Source organism: Diabrotica undecimpunctata, chromosome 5, assembly GCF_040954645.1.
Source record: "Diabrotica undecimpunctata isolate CICGRU chromosome 5, icDiaUnde3, whole genome shotgun sequence".
NCBI lineage: Eukaryota > Metazoa > Arthropoda > Insecta > Coleoptera > Chrysomelidae > Diabrotica > Diabrotica undecimpunctata.
In genome coordinates, this window is record NC_092807.1 from 62,730,246 (window position 1) to 62,754,764 (window position 24,519).

General features: G+C 32.6%; 1 protein-coding gene across 2 annotated transcripts in view; it reads left to right on the plus strand.

Moving 5' to 3' along the window:
• The window catches only part of LOC140441347 (uncharacterized), a 278,993-nt gene that overhangs the window by 244,962 nt on the left and 9,512 nt on the right, over positions 1-24,519 (plus strand). For both annotated transcript variants that reach the window (XM_072532010.1, XM_072532009.1), the window contains 2 exons: positions 6,868-7,113; positions 18,865-19,061. In XM_072532010.1, coding sequence (XP_072388111.1) covers positions 6,868-7,113; positions 18,865-19,061 — 443 coding nt within the window. The remainder of the gene's footprint in view (positions 1-6,867; positions 7,114-18,864; positions 19,062-24,519) is intronic.

Below are 24,519 nucleotides of genomic sequence, written 5' to 3' on the forward strand. Positions count from 1 at the left end.
ACAAGAAAACACGAACCATTGTAGAAGAGACATTCAATATTACTAAATATAACACTCATGGTAGATCCGTATTCCTCCTACATAAATGGGTTACGCAACCAGACCATAGACCATATTTTTTTAACAGAGTTTCAAACAAAAAATCCTATAATGCAGCACCGACAACTTCGCAACTTAAAACTTATGACTTGATTTGATGTTTGTTTGTAACCCTGCAATAGTTTTATTTTGAACTAAACTTATCGAAAATATGCCGAACAATTATTTTAATTACTATTGACTATTGACCTCACGTATAATTATAAAAAATTTAATAAAAAATCTCTCGAAAATGTCAAAAACTTCAAAGGAAATAAAATTAAAACAATAGATTATTCTGAGAACTTTCTTTCACAAGACATCGACTGGTTAGCTTGGACAGTTTCTTCTACCCTTCGTTCTCAAAATTTAGATATCTGTATATCGCCCATCTCTTTCATTCAATTGTTTCTTTTCTTTCTACTTTCTTAAACATCAGAAAAAGAGCAACAATAAATGAAATGTACCCGCTAATAAAGTTAGTAGTGTTGCTGCCAATTGAAAAAAAAAATTTAAGAAACATTTTGGTACCTGTTATACCATAAAACCTAACATTAATATTAAAATCTAACATTTACTTATAACTATTTTAAACATAATCTTTAAGGTTTTTAACATAAAAGACAAACGTTTTCGAAATCTGACAATATATTTTAAGATCGCTACAAAACCCATATGAATGAATGATGCTTTTTTGTTATTCCTTAATTTAAAACAGTTGGGGTCTAAAATGGCCTCGATACTTGAAACCGCTTAACGAACCAAGATTTCATAGCTAGCATTATTCATGGTTTCCATCATTAAAAATAATCGATGAGGCGTGAGTAGTTGCCTGACTGCGCTCTTCTTCAATTGTTACTTCTAATTAATACATTTTTATTTTAATTTTTCACTCTCTTTTTTGAAATCACAGTTCATTACAGTAGAGTAGCAACAAAAAATTCTTAATTGTCGACCCATATAATTGGAAATCATTTTTAAAATATGTACAAATTAAGTTATTTTCAGTCCATTGAAATGCTTATTTTCAGCGGATGCAATTTTTTTTGTGTTGGTGGGTACTTATAAGCTTGAGTTCAAGTGTATGAGGTAGTCCCCTTGTCCTCTGGCCCTCGTCATGGAACAACAGCTGCAAAGGGTATTCGCACTGTATCTTGTAAACTAACAACCTTTACATAACATTTTATCACATGACATTATTTGTAGCAAATTATATTGTCTACAACTTATTCCTATTACTTTTTATCGTAAAAATGGAAAATAAAAAAGGTTATAAATAAAAATTTACTAATTTACTAAAAAGGAACAATTTTCTTTTGGGTCTTTTTCTTAACATTCAACATTTTCTTAACATTCCTATATGCTATCATTAATTTTTGACATAGTCTGGAGCGCGTTTTTTTACGTTTTATCTCCAGTAAGCCTAATCCACGGACAATTTACAGGAGAAATAATATTGAGCATAATTATATATTTAAAAAGTTGTTTTCTTTGTAAAAAGGATCTAATTCACTATCAGAGGTGAATGTTTGCGGAATAACGGGAGGTTTGTGGCATCATTGTGGGTAATTCTTCGCCGAATTCATTTTCTTCGATTAATTTTGATATTTCGATGCTGTTACTGCAGATCACACTGCAGAGCATTTGAGGCCTGCTTTTCGGCGATCGTTGAGGTGAGTGTTGGAGTTTTGGAAATAATGCTGTTCCGCTAGCTAACTCGGGATGTTTTTGTAAAATTCTATTGAATTTAAGTTTGCTGATCTCGTAAGCTACTGTTGTTGTGTCGCATTATGAAAAAGCAATCCTCTGCTGCGATAGTCACATAATCATAGGATTGAGAAACAGCAAGCGCACAACGGATGATGACTGTATCTACATCTGATTCAGCAAAACCCACCTCTGATAGAGCAGTTTTGAGAAGATATTTTAAGTTTGTTTTGTTTTTTTCATTACCAAGAAATTTATCACAATTAAATACATCTGTACGCGGCGAAATATGTAGCACAACTGAAAGAATAACCAGAGGGGGAAAACAACTGAACCTGCTAGGGAAAATTATTTTGACTTTTGACTTTTCTACCTGCTTATGATTCTCTTAAATGTACACTGATTAGAAATTATTGTAAAAACCAATGATATTCAAAGTTTTGTGGTGGGGTAAAGAGTCGATAATAAATCAATAACAACAAAGGAATGGTAAAAAAAATAATAAATTATGTGAATAAAAAAATATATAACAGAAAACTAAGCCTAATGGTTCCTTTTTTTATTGTATTCTTATGAGTAGACTTCGGCAAATATGCAAATAAAAATGTAGAAAATATGCGCATAAATATGCACGTGTTTACCCGAAAATATGCAAATATTTTACAAAATATGCATACAAATAAATAAAAAAATCGTAAAATAGTAACAATTTTATTTAAAAAAAAAAGTGTACATAACTAAATATTTCCTACTATTCATTAAGATTTACATTTATTTTAAGTAACTACATCATTTTTAAGTATGAATAAACTTATTTAGAATTATGGTAACAATAAATGACCAAGTGGTGTTCAAAATTTTCTAACAAAAACTTGTGGCTTCTGTCTGAGTACATATATTTATATATGGAAAAACTTCGTTCAACACCAACTGATGTAACGGGAGCATTTTTCAAACTAACCAAAACATTTGGTTCTAAATTGTTTCCGAAATATTTCCAGCTAGAACACTGACTACTTCAGAAAGAATATGGTAACCTTTATTTTTTTCCATAGTAGCTTCAAATTTTTTTAAAATATCTTTTCCAATATTACCTCTAACGTTCCGACAACATGACGCAAATTCTTTTATTAATGCTGTACTTTCGAACAATGACAGTTTTGGTGATTCTAACTGAGTAATTGTTTTTTGAACAAAACTAAAATTTGATTTTATAAATGAAAGTTCTTGTTGAAGCAAGTTACTCTGAAAAGTTTGTTTAGAATCCAAAAGAGATTGGGAACTTTCATCTGTTAACGTATCAATTATGTTCTTTATTTTAACAAAATGATCTGCATAAAAATTAGCTGCTTCTAACCATGTTCCCCATCGCGTTAAAATAGGTTGTGGTGGAAGAGGAATGTTAGGTAGCATTTCTTTATAAAGTTGAATTCTTATAGGAGATTTAAGAAATACTTTTTTGACACTGGATATCATGGTATTTACAAGAGGAAACTTTTTTCGTATTTCCTCTGCAACTCTGTTTAATCCATGCGCTACACAAGTAACATGTATTAAATCTGAGAAAAATATTTTTAAATTTTGTCCTGCTTTATCACCATATAAGGAGCAGCATCCGATAAAATAAGCAGTAATTTATTAGAAGGAATAGTTGTCGGAAGAAAAAAAGTTGCTAATGTTTCTTGTATAAAACGCGAAATTGTTAAAGCATTTGTTTTCTCAAGTTGCTGGCATGAAATAAGATGAGATTTTGGTAAGGTATCTTCTTTAAGAACACCAATCAATAAATGAGCAATATACTTTCCTGAGGAATCAGTGGTTTCGTCTACAGATATGTAAAAATAATTATCTGCAATTTCTTCCTTAATATTAATTAACACCGACGAGTATAGCCCGTTCACATTATTTCTTCTTAGAGACCAATCACTTGGAACATTAAGTTTGCAATATTTTTTTAGAAACGAACTAAAATTTACATTTGCTAATTTTGAAAGCGGTATGTTTGCAGACACTAATGCGCGACACAAGTCTTCATTAAAAGTTTCTTGCTCATCTAATTTTTTTGAAGTAGATTGGAAACATTTAGCCATTGAAGTTTGATGTTTTCCTCCTATTTTTCCTTTTTTTGCAATGTGTGAAGCAGTTCTCACATGTTGGTCTATCTGAAATTTCTTCTCACATGCTATCTATAAATAAAAAAAAAACCTTTATTTTAACCCAACCTTTAAAATATAAAAATATACAAGGTGTTTTTGGTTAATCAAATAACTAACTGGTTTGGAAAAAAAAAACACTCGCTAAGTGTTTTAAATGCAGTATTAATCCACAAATTAGTTTTTGTTACTAACCATTAGTACATCATATAACTTATTTTAAAATTCAACAAAAGTTTTTTTTTTTGTTAATTCAATTACAATAAAAATAATTGTGTTTTAGAATAGCTGACTTCATAAAAAAAGTAAAGGTGAAAAATTTTTCTAAATACACACCATTGTATTGTACCATGGACAATTTTTTCTCACTAAAGGAAGCTATTTTTCATTTAAAAACAACCTACGAGTACTAAATTTCAAGTAAATACGTTTATTGGTTTTAAAGTTATTGTTGTTATTAACTAAAAGAATTTAATTTTTTTAATTTTAACACCCTGTATCTCGAAAAGTAAATAAGTTTGACCCCTCATTAACTATTCGTTTTGTTCAATTTTTCGAGAAGTATCTACAGTCAAACGTTGTAAGTGTCATTTGGAAACACCCTGTATGTATGAAATATTAGATATTTAATAGAAAATATTAGATACTTACAATTTTGCCACAGACTGAACAGTAGATTTTTCCCATATCCATAGACAGCTCTTTATAAGGTTTAATCCAAGTTGAAGCACTGGTTGTTTTAGGCATTATAAAATCACAATCTTCCTTTTTGTTACGCACAACGAGTGTTTACGCTTTGAATATCAAAACAAAAATGATTTACAAATCTGAGCATCAAATTAGAAATGTTTAGGTACCTAATTCAATAAACTGGGAGATTTTGGAAAATCCCTAAATTAGGAACAAAACTATTAGCCGTTTACCTGCTGTTAAGATACAATAAATTGTAGATAGATTTGGGGATTAGATCATCAAATGCAAATGAGCGAACCCTTAGCGATTATCCAATAACTGAATGCCTCAGTGACCGAGACTTTCTAAGAATGTTGAGGGCTACTTAAATTGATCTTCTTTGAAATTGTAAATGTTTTGTACCTGTAGAGATTACGTACTTAGATCATTTCTTGATTAAAATGACTACAAAATTTTATACAAGAATTGAAATAAATTGGTATGTTTAAAAATTTTCAAATACAGTATAAAAATCTGAACTTTTATGCACTTTATGCAAAATTTTATACAAATATGCCAAAATATGAAATATTTGCATAAAATATGCACAATATGCAAAATATGCAATATGCATATTTGCCGAAGTCTACTTATGAGTATTCAAAAACCCGCTCAACTTCGTTAAAAACGCTCTATAAAATTGCTCTAATGTCGATTTATTGTAAAATGACCAGAAAAAAGTTATAACGCCCAAAAGAAAATTTGTTTTTTTTTTTGTTTATAACTTTTATTTTTCATTTTACGATAAAAGTAATAGAAAGTTGTAGACAATTTAATTTATTACAAATAATTTCTTATAAAATTTTCTGTAGGATTGTTAGTTTAAGAGATACAGTTTGAAAACCCTTTGCACCTATTTTTCCAAGATGGCGGCTAGGGGACAAGGGTGGCGACCCCACAAACTTGAACTTAAGCTTATAGTAACCCCCCTATACACCAAAAAAATTAAATTGTGGCCTCTGAAATATGCAACCCTAAATGTAACTTTTCAATGGATTATTTGTTTTGTTACTTGGTAATACGAAAAATTTCTCTAATAATTTAATTTTATCTTCGTCATTCATATTGACAATTCAGACATATATTATACATTTTAAAACATACTTAAAAATGCGTTCGTGGGACGACTTTATTGGAGAAAAGTTCATTCGATTACTTTACATTACATTTTCTTATTAAATTAGCACCAACGGGGCCGGTTTGTATTACCACAATTTGATCACATTTGATCAATGTTTAGTCCTGTTCTAACTTACATTACTACAAGAGTTATTTTTGATCACCTTTAACTTGACAATACTTACTGTCGCCAATAGTGAGTTAATCAAATACCGAATACCAAATATTGCGTAGCCGAATAGAAGCTGAATATTCGACAAAGAGATGTGTGCATTTCGGCATATGATGTTTGAACAATAACGAAAGCTTTTTGAGTTTTACTGGGCACTTGATATCTTCGAGTTTATTATTAAACATGGCGTTTTAGTGATGGAGCCGTTTGTTGGCTCACATACTGATATCAATATCGCTCAAAGCAAGATCTATTTACTTGTCACTGATTGATTTATTCATTTATTACAACAAACTATCAGAAGAGTAGCTAAAGTCTTAAACAGAATAACACAAATAAAAAATGATTTTTATTTGGAAACTGCTCATCTAAATTGGACGGCCGACGTTTACAAGTAATGGTCAGCATTAGTAAACTCAAAAGCGTATTAAATCATTACATTGGTCCTAAGCCCTTTATCCTCTTTAAATAGAAAACCACATTTTTTATTACATATTAGGATTTTACGTGAAGAAATAAATAAAGTTTTATTGAATTTTTTTTCGATTCGCCATAGATGGCGCTGTAATCACAGAAAACATACAGATTAGAAGTCTACAAACTAATTTTGAATACGGTTTGTTAAGAATATTTTGTAGACTCAGAATCTGCAATGAAAATGGGTGTTATTATTTAAGATTTCAAAGTTGCAGCCTGCCCCACCCGCAGAGAGTGGGGTCGTGTTGTTTTCTACCTCAAAAGTTAAATCAGTTTTTTTTTAATTTGTTAAAAAGTTTTGTGGTTAATTATTATCCGTTTTTTCAATCTAACAATTGACTTATTAATAACAAAAACCTTTTGTATAATTAATATTATCGATAAATATCTGTACCACTGTTCTCGTATTAATAAGACGTTTTGTTTTAGATTTCCGTCGATGTTCGATTTAGAGTTTAACAATATTTATTGGCAGACTCTTCGTACTAGCAATGGCACCTTCCAATTATATGGTGCTTACTTAGATAATAGGCCAAACAACAGATTAGGACCAACTGTTAGAATCCTAGGTATGATTGATAGAATAGAAGCAAATGTGACTACGTATTGTCAATTTTGGTTTGACAATAAAAAGGATCCTGTCATGGCAAAGACCTTTGAATATAAGTATATTTGGTAAGTAAAAGCAGCTGGTACTCTAAACCCAATGTTGATACATTAAAAATTTAAAAATTAGTGCAGCTTAGCGTATTATGATGCTTAACTGTTTAAGGATTGACTGAGCAACGAAAACTAAAAAAAAAACAGTAGGAGTACAAATAAAAAACAACTAGGGAGAGACTTACTAGATAGATATAATCTAAATGAAGAAAAACTTTTTTTTCTAAAGCTGTCTGTTATAAACCAATACCCATTCCAGAATTCTGGAATCCTATACCTGTTTGTAAAGTCTAGTAGATGGGTACCATATGTTTTTGTAGTCACAGGGTAGCCTCGAAAAAATGTTTGACACATGCAATCTACTACCTCTCAATCATGCAAGATATAGATCTGCAGCTTAAGTCTCCATAATACAGCTCCATTATGTGCAGCTATCCGCTAGACTAACCAGTAAGGAAGCCTGTTCTTTCTGTGACCTAAATGATGCTTGTTTTCCTCAGTACTTCTGCACTATTAGCGCATGTTTATTTAACATACATTTTGTCACGTGCTTCATCTGCTGTATTATCCCAGTGGGAGGTATATTGTGTTCGTTCGGGTCCAGGTTCTTTTCTGAAGCCATTCTGAAATCCATGATTTCATTAATGATGTTACTATGTCCTGACCTAGGAAGGTCCAGTAAGGCCTTCATAGCTATGGCTAAGTCAAGCAATTATTTGCCCCTTGCTTAATTTGGGGGTGGCAATTTTTTGTTGCACCTTTAGCCACTATACCATCGATGAATATGTAATTGTTGATTTTACCACCAAGTTATAAATCCAATATAACATGTCTGGTTTTAAACCCCACATTCGGGATTTAAACCAGCATCTGCTTATAATCAACGTAGTCACCACTCTCTTGGTTATTCGTTCTCTCTGCTGATTTCAAGTAAGCCTCAAGTTAAATATTTATCCCGATGTACTCATAAGATTTACATTTATACCATTCGGACTTAGAAGACACAATTCCTATAAATTTATTCTTCTAGTATATTTCACAATTGTTGTGGAGTACTGGGAGCTTATATTGAGACCTAGATTTGAAGTCCATTGAAGACTTAATCACATACATATCATATCATATACATATGCTCGTTGGTGAGTAGCTATCAGCCCATCTATGATCAGATTCCACAAGAGAGGAGATGTAGCTACATGCGGACAGCCTCTGGCTACATATACTGACACTGTATCCTCAAGTAACGCTGCACAGTCTATCCATCTGCAATTTGTTTTGTCTTTTCCTTTTAGGTATATTAAAGCCTCTTGTGTTGGCTTCGAAGAAGGCGTAGTCGAATGTTCCCTCCATATCAAGGAATGCATTCAGCATTACTTCTTGACTTTCCAAAATGTAATCCACCCTCTGTACGGGATGGTGCAGTGCTGTTACCGCAGAGCATCCTGCTCTATACTCATACCGTCCTTGATGCATTGGAATTTCAACCAATACACCATCTCTAATGTGCTATCGATCAGTTTTCTAGAGTCGTCAGTACAAATGACATAAGTCTTATCTGCCTCAGTGACGTTGATATGTATCCTATTTCTAAACCAGCCTGTAGTATCACACATAATAATTATTTATATAGATGATCATTTCCCTTCTGAAGAAGTATTGTATAGCCATTTTCCTTCTGTAGGAGTATTGGATAAATAATGTCCGGACAAGGTGATTTATATGGCTCAAATGAGTATTGCTCATTTGATTTTGTCTTGATCTATCACTTCTTTTGCAATATACTATTATTCCCTGGAACCATACGTTATGATTTTCAGTCCAGTATGGGACTCAGACTCCTCAGGATCAGGATAAAACTTTATGGAACCTTGACACTTGTGCAGTCTGTTCTAGGTATGTTCTACCGCCACGATGTCCCTATTCGGTCTCTTCTATCTTTTAGTAGTTCTATATTATTGAGATGGAGTTTAGAGGTTTTAAATGTTTTTGTATTTGATCACACTTTTTTAAACAATTAAGTTTATATAGTTTTTGTTATTTTGTTTGTTATTTAGTTTATTTGAATTTCATTTAGTGTCTCTACTGATGTTAATCTTTTTTCTATTGCATTTTGGTACTCTGATTGTGTTCGATATTGCGCAGTATTGTGTTACCTTTTAGGGGAATCTTTTGTATATTAAGAATGCTACTCTGCCTCTATCATCGTTTTATTAGGAGATTATCTGGAATAGGCCTAGACTATTTGACAAAATCTTATAAATGAAGATCATGGACAAATATTAAATACAATTTTAAGGTACCTGTTTTTAAACTGCATTGGTAGGCATACAAAGTGTAACTTAAACAGAAATAAAAGAATGATGTTTAGACCAATTTGCACAAAAAAAGTTGATGCCATTTTTGCTTTTATAACGTAGTGATTGTGAACATTCAAGTATTGAACTGATTGATAGGTTTGTGGTAAAGTTGGATATATGTAACTAGACGTTGCTAATTAAAATTGCTAGAATAATAGCCAACCCTCGTAGCAGAGATGACATATGAACACGAAGATTAAGACATTATTCATAAGGACAATTAGATTTTGAACATTACTATCAACGAAATCAAGATAAATACATAGGTACAATTAAATTATTGAAATACAAGGACCAATAGAATTCATTTGTACAAAATCTGGCAAATTTAACTTTATGTTAAGAGGCCTAATTTACACATATTTAAACAAAATGTTTTTATTATTTTTTTTTGCCTTACAAAACGGGGCATATATTTTGATGTTTTTATTGTTATATAGTTCTATGTACCTTGAATCCTTTTTTTTTCGCGTTAAAGTGGAATCTTTAGTTTTACTTGGTTTGTCCACCGCCTGATTCATTTTTGGTTTTTATTCATCTTCTTCTAGTTCCATGGCCGTTACCGATCGTTGGATATCATGTTGGCTTAGTGGCATGCCGTGACATTTGAAGAAAAGGATGCAAATTAAATGAAATTATAAAAAGACTAAACTTGTTACTTGTAGTGCAGCTCTATTCTTCTGTCATCTTTGGCAAACTCGTTTATGACAGACTCATAAAAACTGGGATTTCCAGACATTTCTTTAATAAAAATTTTTGAGTAAAAATCCTTTATAAAAGGTATATGTATAAATTAAAAACCCAAATGGGCTATGTCATGAAGACAAAACGTTTTCGAAAACCATGTTCCATCATCAGTGTCCTAAAAAGTATATAACCACTTAAATTAAAAAGAACATGAAGTTAAAATTTTGACCAAGGTTAATACAAAATGTGGTTAATACTTACTAGGTGTACATGTTATGATCCACTAAATATCAGGGTAAAAACCCGTTAAAAGTTATATTTTACAATTTAGATTACATTATTTGGTATTATATTTTAAGATGTTAAAGTTATCAGTGGATATGATAACATGGCGACGTATGACTCCACATGAAGTTGCTGGTCCTGAGACGAAGTGTCTACGAGGACTTGATGATAGCAACTGATTTGAATGACAAAATTGACATGTTAGGACGGAAGTCCGAACAAAGCAGTCATTGTAACTTAATGTCTGTGTCTATGTCTAAATATGACAGAAGCCATCAATATTTAAAAATTGAATAAGTTAAAGTTAAAATAATTTAACAGTAGCAACCATTAATGTTGTAGTATTAAATTGTGAATTTGTCCTGAGTTTATGTTAAGAACCTGGAGAAAAGTGTTTTATTGATTGATGTATGTATAAAACACTTTTCTGAGATACACGAGTTTCTGTACCCTGTCCAGTACGGCATTTCCGACTCCGGCATCGTGTGTATAGTTTTGTTTGCTAACTATTATATATTTAGTTTTTTTAACGTTGAGTTTTAAGTATGGAGCTCACATGTTTGGTTTATTTTCTTTATTAGATTTTGAAGGTCTTCTCCGCAATTAGCCAGCACTAAGGTATCGTCGGCGTATATGATATTGTTTACGGTTACACCATCAACAATAATACCTTCCGTTGTCTTCATTAGGGCTTCCTTAGATATTTCTTCTGAATACAAGTTAAAGAGTAAAGGCGATACGAAACACACAATACCAGTCAGAATTTTATATTCCTAGAGTAAAAACACCATCCTCAAAAATGTGTTGTAGATACTATGGGCTGTTGGAAAACATAATTAACAACAAATACAATAACCTACTAAGACACAATACTAACAGCACAATAGTTGTTAATATATCAAAGAGAGTTGAATGTAACAGCCTGATGCTCTCAAAAGGTCTAAATTATGGACAAGGGCAACGCAACTGTAATTATGAACAAAAGACAATACCAAGAGAAAATTCAGGAATTGGTCACAAATGGACCTTACACCAAACTAAAAAAAGACAAAACCAAATCACCGGAAATCAAAATATACAAAACACTGCAAAAATTTAAGGAATACCTGACAGACTACCAAAGAAGAACATTAACACCACACTACAACAGGACACCATACTTATATGGAGTTCCAAAAATTCGCAAAGATAATGTGCCCCTCGGACCGATTTGTAGCAGACTGTCAAAGTCCCTCCTAGCCATAATACAACCTCGAGCACACAACATCTTTTCATCTCGTCTAACAACATGCTAGTCAGTTTTGATATTACCAATTTTATTGCCAATGTACTATTGAAAAGCTAAAACTAGTAAAAGGCAAACTAGAGAGGGATGATACACAGACAACAAAAACTAAATTGAATATATCAGCTATTATGGAGCTACTAACTGTCTGTACAGATAACAGTTATTTTCAACTTGATTATGCAATAATACAAGCCATTATACAATAAAAAAAAAAAAACTTGATTATGATTACTATAAGCAAAATTTCGGATTAGCTATGGGCTCATCCGTATCTCCACTATTAGCAGATATATTAATGGAGAATTTCGAACACAACATTGTACACAAACAAGACAAACAACTTACAGTATGGTGGAGATATGTAGATTATGTGTTCTCCATTTGGCCCCACGGACAGGAAGCATTGGACAAGTTTCAGATAGACATCAACAATAAAGAAGAATCAATAAAATTCACCATGGAACAAGTAGACAATAACACACTTCCTTTTCTGGACGTGCTAATCACAAAAGAAGACACAGGGCAGACATCCAAAGTTTACAGAAAACGAACCCACACCAACAGATATTTAAATTACCACTCCAACCATAATGTAAACATTAAAAAAGAAATAATAAAATCCCTATATGATAGAGCCTGAAGCTCCTGCTCTAATAAAAATGCATTTCAGGAAGAGAAAAACTTGCTAACAATGGTTCTCTCTACAAATTACTGCCCACTGTCATCTATAAACAAGGAATTTCACAAGATCGAAGAAAGAAAACAACATAAATCCCGAAACACTCACAAGAAGGGACTCAAACATGACAACAATACCATATGTAAAGGGCTTATCAAAAAAACTGAAGAGGATAGGAAACAAGTACAACATCACAATAATATTTAAAACAACCAACACACTGAGGTCCATCCTGGCTAAAAAACTACATCTGTAAAATACTCTGTGAATGCAACAATTTTTACGTGGACTGTAAAATACTCTGTGAATGCAATAATTTTTACGTGGGAAAACAGCAAAACCACTCAATGTCAGGAAAAACGAGCATGAAACATACATCGCTAACAGAGACTTCGAGAAATCCCAGATATGCAAATATGCCAGGGACAACGAGCACAGACCACAATGGAAATATGAAAGAACCATAAAAGAAACAGACATGAAAAAGAGAAAATAGCCGAGTTATAGGAGATCAATCACATAGTCTAGGATCTATACTCGGTTCGCGATTCCCAGTCCGAACTGTCTAGTGAATTTAGTAATTATTTTTTTGCGAAGTTAGTTACTCTTTGACAGACTAAAAGTGGCTGGAAATTAATATACAACCAAGCACACGTACTCATAGCCAATATTATAGTAAACAAACTAAATAGTAAATAAAATAGAACTTTGCGAATTACCGATAATCAATATTTATTTATCTGCACCATATAATAAATAGTTATGTTAAATTATAACAACTAAAATATATTTTTTAAATATATACTACCCAAAATTTGATGGGTTTAGTATACACTTCCACTATTTAGAATAATTCTTCTTTTTTTTTAAGAAAGAAGTCTGCAAGTATAACACACAACACATATGCAACACACAATACACACATAAATAAATCAATTTTTTTGCTCATTACCTTATACAACCACAGCTATGATATAATTTTTACACAAACATATACCATGGAACACACAATAGCAGTCAGAATTTGATATTCCTAGAGTAAAAACAGCACCCTCAAAAATGTGTCGTAACCACTATGGGCTGTTGGCCTACAAGATATAGGTCAAGAATGTCAACTTTAAAATGACATAACCAATAACAAAATCTTTGGTTATACACCTTTTTACATAATTTGTACAAAAAACCCTTTTTTGAGAAGGATTTCCGGAGTGAAAATCTCATAATCCCATAAAAGCATAATATAAAATTAACCATGCGACAAGCAAGAAAGTAGTTTCAGAACCTTCCATTATTTCGAGAAGTCTTCATATATAAATATGTTGGTGCTCTTTAAATGTTTTGCTTGTCATATTTTTATCACCCTTTCTTATTTCTTGCCAAAGTCCTTGCTTCTGCCCATGTTTGTCTTTGTGTTTCTCTTTTCTTTCTCTTTTTTATTTTTGCTTGCTATATTTTCTTCACAGTTTTTTATGAAAATTGCTGCTTTTAGCTCTGATTCCTTCCTTTTTGGTCGTCGATGGTTATCTGTTCTTCATCAGTTCAGTAATCTCTTCTTGTTGGATATTATTATTTGACATGTTGGAAATATTTGCTCCATTTATTCATTATTTCGTTTAATCTGTTAGTATTTGGCCTTCTTTATCTTTTATGATATTTGTTTATTGTGTTATTATAGAGGTATAAATCTACTGAACACTGCACTTAAGCTTATCACAAAAGTCCTAACCAACAAAATCAATAAACTAACAACTTTATCAGATGAACGACAAGGATTCAGATCCGGAAGATCCTGCGTAGGCGTAGCTATAGACCTGACAAAGGCTTTCGATCGCATCCAAGTCGAAGACGTCTTACACCTACTGTATACAAGAAACATACCAATCAACATTATACAAAACATCGAAAACATCTACTTCCATAATCAAACACAGGCAAAGATAAATGGAAAACTAACACAGTGTATACCGGTACAAAGCGGAGTCAGACAGAGTGACTCGTTAAGCCTACTTCTCTTTAATATAATAATGGACGAAATAATACAAGCAGTATGGAAAGGTCATGGCTACAAAATGGGAAACAAAGAAATCCAAATATTATGTTATGCAGACGACGCCGCATTAATCGCCGAGACAGAAGACGAGCTGCAAAGATTAACACACATCTTCAATACAAAAACCAAGAAATACAATATGATATCAGCAGAAAACACTAAATGTATGACAAAATCTAAATACCCACTACGCTACGATGTAAAATCAAAATTGATGGGAAAATAATAAAGCAGGAATCAAGGTTTAGATATCTGGGAATATATGTAACTAGTTACGGAGATGTTGAAGAAGAAGTACGATAACAAAACTTAAAAGCAAGTAAAGCGGCGAGATCTCTTAATGACACGATCTGGAAGAACAAACACCTAAGAGAAGACACAAAAACAAGAATCTATAAAGCAGAAATTAGACCTATATTAACATACACGGCGGAGACAAGACCTGGCACATCTAAAACGAGACGACTACTAAAAACAACAGAGATGAAAATACTTCGACGAATATCAGGGAAAAGAGTGTTGGATGGGGAGAGAAGAGAAAAAATAAGAAGATCATGCAATATAGAAGACATAAATGGATGGGTGACAAAACGGAAACAGGAGTGGAACGAACACATTTGTAGAATGGCAGATGATAGGATAGTACGAATAGCACGAGATAAGTCACCAAATGGACGAAGAAGTATTGGCAGACCAAGAAAAAGATGGTGCGGTAATTTAAACAATTTAAGAGGCTAATATTGAAGAAGAATCAGGCTTTAAAGCCTACATACAAGAAGAAAAAAGAAGAAGTTGATTGTGTTTTGTCTTTTCTTTGTTATTTAAGGCTACACAAAACAATTTCTGATTTTTTTGCTGTTTTTTTATTTTTCTCCAAACTCATTCCATTTATTTTTTTGCGGTTATGACCAACTGTTTTACCAATTTGCTTTCTTTTTGTACTTCTCGTAGCTTTTATCTCTTTTATTATTTAAACACCTTTTCCACGCTACTTTCTTTTTTTTATTTGCTGCTTTATTTCTTTATCAAGTCTTTCAATTCATTTTAAAATGTGACGATAATTTTCTTTAAAAAGTTCCATAGCAGCTTTAAATTTTTCTCAACTATCCCTTTATTTGTATTTTATAACCTTTGTGTGATTGATATCTAATACTTCCGTGCAATTTATTTATTTGTTAGTCTGTAAAAACTGATAGTTTCATATTCAAATACTTTTTCTAATTTGTTGTTTGTATTTGAGTGGTTTGTGGTATTTTCTTTTATTTTTATTACTACTAACTAGTGATCACTTTCTGGGCCTCTTCATACTTTTGTGTGTGTTATCATTTTTCTCTTTTTCGTTTCTACTAATACAAAATCAATTATTGATTTTTTTTTTCATCTGCTTTCAACAATCTTTTGTATTCTTTATGCATGTTTTTGAGTTCAAAGAACGAACTCGTTATTATTAAATTCTGTATCTACCACAATACTTTGGTCCTTTATTATTTCTTACAATTTCACCGTGTTTGTCTAGTATCTCTTTGTACGTTTCATCTTTTTTGTCTATATTGCTACTGAAGTCACCTGCGATATAAATTGTTATTTTTGCCTTTTCTCCGATTCTTTACAGTATATGCTTATTATACGCTGCTTCATCTTCATTTGGCCCATACGCAATTATAGTTTTTGTATTCTTTCATTTCTATCTGAAGGATTCGCTCCGACCATACTTCCCAATTTTTTATTTATTCTGCTGTGAACTATGCATTTTACACCTGACATAGATCAGGTCCATCCTCTGTTTTTTCAACTTCTTGTCATTTTGCTTAGTTTCTGTAATTGTTATTTTGACTAAATTGGCTTCTTTAAGCTCTTCTTTAAGCTTTAAGCCCTTATCTCCATCAGATTATATTCCATCATTGATTTTTTTAGCTTTAGACTACTCTACCATCTGATTAGGTCTGAAAACTACACATTTTCCCTTTTTTCAGTTTTCTTTTTTTCTATTTCATGATCGTTAAACTAACATACACTCGATATTTTCCGAAATTCGGACTCAACAACGAAACGTTCCCATACAGGTCTACTCGCTTCGGCGAAGTCTAATAATGATATGGAAACTATTTGATATGGTTGGAAAAAATCCATGGATGAAAGGCGCATCAAATATAGAATGTATATCTTCTCTCTTTATATCTAAAATATATCTAGATGAGCCAAAGAGAAATGGGAAAGAAGTTGTGTGGCTGTGGCAAGTAGGGTAAGAACGTGTACCTTTGGACATTTAACAAAATGTTACTTTTGGATTTTTTTATTAGACAAATAATGCTAAGAAAAAAATATTTTTGTGCAACGTGTTTATCAGACTGTTTTGAATTATCGTTAATTTTGTATAATCTATAAGTTTCATTATTTTAAAATCAACATGCATTTGTTAAAATACTGTCATATTGTCCAAAAGGACAAAACCTACGTCTACCTTTGGACTGGTCCATAAAGTCAACTAAAAGAATAATAAAATATTGTTAAATGGATACTTATATTAAAACATATTGGTAAAAAGTATAATTGTCAAAACAAATGCTGAGTTTAGTATGAGAGATAAACCTTTTTGATGCTCCCACGCTTTGAGGCAGTGGTAATTTAAGCACTATATCTTGAAAATCGACTGCATATGGTTCTTTTTTCCTTCTATAAAATGAAAGTTTTGTTGCATTGTCTCATACAACTATTACAATCGTTTCCAGTACTTTAGCTACGTAATGTTTAACTAACTTTTTAGAGCAGAGTTTAACCAAAATAAAGTCTCCTACTACCATATGAATATCCATTTCTGATTGAAATGCAGGAAAATCATGCTCTTCAACCATATTATCATAATCCATTTCATCAGACGTGTCACAGAAGGATATTTGATCGTCGTCTTCACTATCAGATGAAGAACTAGAAGGAAGTTTAATCAGCTTCTTTTTTACTTTTTCCTTGGGTTCTTTTTCTCTTGATAGACAGCTTTTTCTAGATAATCAAACAGTTGCTTCTCTTTTGCAACACTAAATACATTATGAAAACAGTAGTTTGGTGGCGAAACTATGACATCATTTATACTAGTAACCAAATTGTGTTGCTTTATCATATAATTGTGTCACGTGGATTTACTTATATTCCAATTGTTTGCCACACTACGTATAGATCAATTATTCGTCAAAACTTCATGTAATTGCCTCCTTCTTTACCTTTCGACACGTCCAGAGGTACAAGCAGCGGTGTATCCACAGGTACAAGTAGCGCAGATTGAAAGTTTTAAACATACTAATCTATTTTAGATTAAGATGCAACTAAAAATATTATGAATAAGTACTATCTAGATTATTACTATTTATTTTGATATCAAAAGTTTTGCAATAACTAAAGCTTCTTCTTCTTCTTCTTCGCGCGACTAGGATTACTCCTGTTTGTCTGCCTCTTATTCTGTTTCAGTCGTTGTTGACTGTACATTATCTTTCCACCTTTTTGGCATCCTTCCAACGGGTCTTCTGCTATACGGCTTGTGGTTTTTACAGATGTTCGCTAATCTATCTGGTCCCATTCGGTTTACATGTTCGTTTCAGTTTTTTTTTCTTGTTTTTATCTACCTGTTAATATTTTGAATTTTGCATTGTTCGCGTATACTTCTGTTGGTTTGTCTGTCTCTTAATGATATGCCCGCTATTGATCTTAATACTTTCATTTCGATATTGTTGATTTGTTGTTTCGTCTTTCTTGTATCGGTCCTTGTCTCCGCTGCATATGTTAGGATCGGTCTTACTGTTGTCTTGTATACTTTCATTTCGCTTTCCATGGTCAGATATTTGTTTCTCCATTATGGTTTCTCGTAGACAATCACTTACTCTTGCTGCTTTTGATGCTTGCCTTGTGGTCTCTGTTCTTATATCCCTGTCACTAGTGATCTCTACTCCTAGGTAATTGAATTTCATTACTTGTTCTACAATTTTGCCGTCTATTTCTAGTTTGCATCTACGCGGCTCTTTACTGATCACTATACATTTAGTTTTTTGATAATAAATAACTAAATAAATAACTAAAGCGATTGTCAAAATAAATATTGGTGAATATTGCTTATAAACTTACTTTTATCAATAAAAATCTTCAAAACAAACTCGGAGCTGTAAATACACAGTAACAAACACGTTGTTCACATACTGTTGCTAACTCTACATAAAATATTATAGTTGACGCTTTTTAGCGTCATACTGTTTGTAGTTTTCGAAATACTTAAGTTGTCCAAAGGTACAAACGCCCAGAGGTACACGTCCTTCCCCTACATATTTATGGCTGACTATATTTTTTACACTACACTTTTTAGTGTAATAATATCATTTTTATATTTTTGATTTTTAACAAGTAAACTTTAGGAACTTATATAAGTTTTTTTTGACAGGTACAAAAAATGGGGTAATTACAAGCATGGGATCTATCAACCGTATCTTATTGCTTGTATACTTCCACCTAAATTCAAGGACCAAATTCCACAATCTGTTTCGTTAGTAGAAAAACAATGTGATAATGCCACTAACAATTTACGAATTATCTACGAGAAACCGAAAGTTAAGAAGGATTTTGCTGTATGTGTTAAAGGTAAGAAAAACTGTTGACAATTTAAATGTTATACCATATTATTGTATGTACGAGTATATAGGTATAGTCGATTTACTAAGATTGGAAAAATTGTAAGAGAATTATTGTTGATTTGCTGATATTGCTGATTAAAAAAAAAAATAAAAATAAGCATGAATAATGGAAGAATTAACTCCGCACTGCTGAACAGGGATCGCTGTCTATAGGTTATTATATCATCACCATAAGATTTACACCATTGAAACCATTTATAAATCTGCAGTAATAAAATATGGAACAAAGAAGTCGGAAACTGGCGACCGTACGATGCGAAGAGACCAAGAGGAAGACCTCAAATGCGCTGGAGCGACGATATCAAAAGAGTCGCAGGACCAATGTGGAAACGCCTAGCACACAACAGGGATGAATGGCGAGAAATGGGAGAGACCTTTATTCGACAATTCGGATAGAAAAAGGGCTAAAAAAAAAAATAATAAAATCAAAAATTTGTAATTAATCGTAAATTTTTTATACAAATCACGACATTTTTTTATCGACCATACAACACAATGGCAATCGTTGTGACAGGCTGCACGTTTCCACCTCTATATTCATTTTATAGTAGGTACAAATTGTCGTAATTGTCACATTGACATTAAAAATTTCAAACGAAGTTCTGAAAAAATAAACAAATAATTAATAAAATGCCTATTACATTGTATACCGTCCAAGAAAAATTACAACTTGTAACTATGGTATACTGTATGGTACTTTCAGGGTCATTTGATACGCGAAGTAATTGATTTATTTATTGTTGCCTTCGAAAATAGACCCTCACCAAGTGTTACAACAGTTAAAAATACCATTAAACAGTTTTAAACTTCGGGATGTGTAAGCAGTTGTAAAAAGTGTCATAAAGGAAATGAACCACGTGTTAGACCTGTCGATGAGGAGCGTCAAAACAGGGCTATTGATATTTGTGCTTTTGTGGAAGCTAGTGAACCCTGTAATAGTGTACAAATTGCTAGGGAAGTTAACGTGAATGCTAGAACTGTCCAGCGAGTTCTCAAAAGGAATGGGTATTACTTTTTAAGATACAACCAATACAAGAACTGTTTCAGGAAGATAACTTTAGCCGGATGAAGTTTTGTGAATTTATGTTCGATTAACAGAATGAAAATGCACACTTTTTAAAAAATATTTTATTTTCTGACGAATCTTCATTTTCCTTACATAAAAAACACAATCCATCCGTTGCAAGGTATTCTTCTTCTTCTTCAGCCTGTATTCATCCACTACTGGACATAGGCTATTCGTAAAAGTACGATTTTCATTTGCAGCTTTGATGAGCGAGCACCGTACTATTACGCAAATTAATCTCCATCGTTCAGGTTCTGTCACCGTACATTTTTAAGTATTTACATCTTTGGAGAGCTATAATCGTAATAGTACGTCCTACATTGTCCAACTTGCTTACTAGTATCGTCCATGTACGTTACGATACGCAAATACACCAAACTCATGCCGTACATACACGGCAGCACATCACTCACCCTAGCGCCGTATTTTCTAAATGCCGTTTTTTTGAAGTTTTACGAAAAACAATTCCACTACTTCGATAAAACGAATATAAACAAACTGCCGACAAACGAAAAACAATTCAACCACTTCAATATAAAGAATATAAACTACTGAGTGACCGTCTCGATCGCGAAGTGCAAAATTTTCCCGGCGCCGTATAGCGAAAGGGTTAATCTCTGTGTCCATTTTTCGGGATTATCTCTAGATTAAGCCTAATATGTCCCATTTTATGGTCTTAAGTTCTTCTTGCAACTCTTCTAGATTATCTTCTGTCCTCATCGTTCTGATGTTATATGTTCCGATGTGCATTCTGTGTGTACTAAGCGAATTCTTGCCTCCCCCAGATTTCACGAGGCAGACCCTTTCCTGGGTGTGGGATTTGGCATAACATACTCCACCCACCTGGGGACTGTTTCCGTTCGTTTTAATATTCGCCATGTCTATATAGTTGGAAGGATGAGTAGCCTTAAAACACCACGGTGGCTAGACGGGTTGGTGAGTTTTATATCAGCCGTCCACTTTGGGTCAGACGCTGTTCGTAGCCGTCCATTCTGGATCAGACGCTACTGTTTTGATGCTATATTAACCCTATAATCGCGGGTTGCCACTTCCACCATCTGCACCGTACCGAAGCTCCGCTTCTCCGCCGTGTCTGCCGTTGTGGACTTCATCCGTAACCCTGGACAAGGAACCCTAAACAGGTACTAGTGTCCCGGGTCAGGAAACCCCCGGAATATGCGGAGGGCAGGGATTGATTCATTTTCCATGATAGGACTATCTTCAAGAATTTAAAGAGTTCCTACCCGCTACCCCCTTGCAAGGTTGCAAGGTATTATTCTCGGAAAAATAAGCACCTCAGTGTTGCAGTGCGAACGTAGCATCCGCAAAAGTTATATGTTTGGACTGGGATGTTAGGCGACCATATTGTCGGTCCATTTTTTATCGATGGAAACTTAAACGGGTCCAAATATTTACAACTTTTACAGAATGAGATCATTCCGGCAGTTCGACGCCTTCCCTCCCGTTCATTTTCAGGAGGTTTATTTCCAACAGTATGGGTGTTCGACTCACAACTCTAGAGCAACTATTGACTTCCTCAATCAAACGTTTCCTGATCGACTGATAAGTACACGTGCTACAATTAAATGGCCTGCTAGATCCTGTGACTCAGCGCCTAACGATTTCTTTTTTTGGAGTTTTCTCAAAGAAAACATTTATAGACATCAGTTTGAAAGGGCCACAAACCTAGTCGAATTAAGGGCAAAAATACTTCATTTCTCTGCAAACATTACACCAGCCCTACTCCAAAGTATGAGGAGAAATCTGTATGACGGATTTGGGTACTGTTCAACACAAGGAGGTGGAATATTTGAGCCCTTAATTCATTAATCTGCTTTTATAATTGTTATTTTTTGTTAGGTACATTCTACGAAGTTTGTAGATTCTTAATTAGGTAGTATTTTTTATGTTTAAGTTTGGAAGAATTTTATTGTTTTTTTTTTATTTAAAAGTACAAACGATTCTTATTCTGATTTTTTTTCTTCTTTCTTGTCTTATTGTTATAAGCTTTGTCCATAAAATTTGTACAATTTTCAGTGACAATAAAGCATATTACTTATGTACTTACTTATTTATGTTTATTGCTACTAAGGCTGAAAAATAACCAAAAAAGTAGTTTAAGAGCATTATAATAAATATACTCTAGAGGTGGGATTGCAATAAATCTTAATTCCTATGGTCAACAAAACAATGTCGTTATCTGTATAATCTATAAATAACGTTATCGTAGTATTTATGTAATACAAATAGATTTGTAGGCAGTTCAAAATTTGGATATTTTTACAAACACATAAGTTGAATTTATATATTATAAACATTTTACTAGCTTATGTATATTTTTAATACTGATCAAAAGTCATCATTGCACCACAAGACAGAAATCAATTGATTCGAGTTACATAGGTTTAAAGTGTCGGTTGTTAGTCCTTTTAAATAATACATATTTGTAAAATATACAGAATTTTAGTAAATACGTGCAACTAACGCCAGGGAGTGATTCTGCATGAAAAATAATGACAGGACAATATAGTGAATTATCTCAGATCCATAAACATTTTGTACAATCTGTAGGTGTTTAACTTTCTTATTTATATTTTGTTCCGTCGCTAATAACCTATTGGTGGATGCGACATCTTTTTCTAAAAAAAAAAAATTTTTTTTGTTACAAACTAACGATATATTTATTGTCCTGAAACCGGTTGAGATATGCAAAAATGAAATTGGGTTGATTTTAATAGTTGGTTTTTGCAAATTTTTTGACATACAATTATGAATTTTATATTCATCATTGGCGCATATATGGGTATTGGTCTCAATTACCCGTTTGCTTTTAAAGCAAAAAATTGGTAAGCCACTGGGATTTTTCAAATTAAAATATCATTTCTGAATTCTTCGTTTAATATTTGACAAAAAATCTTTTTTTTTTTCATATGAGGCTCTTTTTTTATACAAAAATACAACGTCTTATTGCGAATGTCTCTTGGCTTTAATGCATTCTCAAGAACTATCTAATACATTAATATTACTCCAAATAATAAGAGAAAGTACCACTAATAAAATTTTAAATAGTCGTAAAGCTACTAAAAAATGTTTAAAATGACCTCTCTGAAACGCGACACAAGATACAACTCTTAGCCCCATTGGTTGTCTAGTATATTTCTTATTTACTTATGTAAAAGTAGTTTCAGTTAAATTGTCTAAAACTTTGCAGAGAATCCTCATGCAGGCTCATGCTGATCAAAAGTTCTCATTGCCACAAGACTCAGAAATCAGTGGGACGGTACGTTTCCAAATTCATTATTTTGAAAAATGGTCTAAAAATCGGACATTTGAAGCTCTATAGCTCAGAAATAATTAATTTCTGAGTCTTATGGCACTAGTTTAAGTTTACTATCCAAATTAATTCCCAAGTAGATCTGTAGTAGAGAGTTTTTTAGGGTGGCGCGTCATCCCTTTTTAAAGTAAACCTTATTCGCTCCGTGCCTAACTGTGGTAGGGGTAGGTACCTTGAAACGATGCCAGCGTATCTAGCGGCGAAATCTGACAAAATTGAACTTATCTTTTTACGCATAAATTTTATCAAAAATCGGCGCAAAGAAATGTTGTGTTTTTAAGTGTGCTAATACTAGTAAAAATAGTGAGTAGGTATAGTTTTTATAGGTTTCCAAAGATTACATATAAATTAGAGAAAAGATGAATATTGATTTGTGCTATTAATATGAAAAAGTAAATATCACATAACCTCATTTTTATACAATTGAATTTGCAGTGCTCATTTGGTCGGCAATAAAAAATCTGAAAATAAATTAAGTCCAAATTCTAGGCGGGTATCATCAGGCTAGAATAAAAAATTGGAATGCTTTTTATATGATTTTTTATGCATATATTTTATAAAAATTTAAATAATATACCTTTAATGATGTTTCATAAGGCTTCAAGCTAACTGCAGCCTGCCTGATGACTTGAGCTTTTATTTCATAACTTTTACTATTATTGTTTTTAATTATATGCTCTTCCACATGACAAACGTGATTTGCCAGTACTAGATTTTTCTCTTTCTTTTCCGTTTGGGGTTAAAACTATTAGGTAATTATGATGAATTTTAGAAACCCAGTTCTTAATACTATATCCATTTCATACATAAACTGGAAAATTATAATTTAAAAACTAATTATTATTAATTGTCAATTTCGTTTGTATTTATCATATCTTTAAACTCAAATTGGGAGTTCCAAAACTATCAGATGAAGGGGGTAGGACAGTCACGCACGGAGCGGATATATATTGATTTTAAAGTGTTGACTTGGACCACAGTTTACGCCAGCTCTCAAGTTTAAGC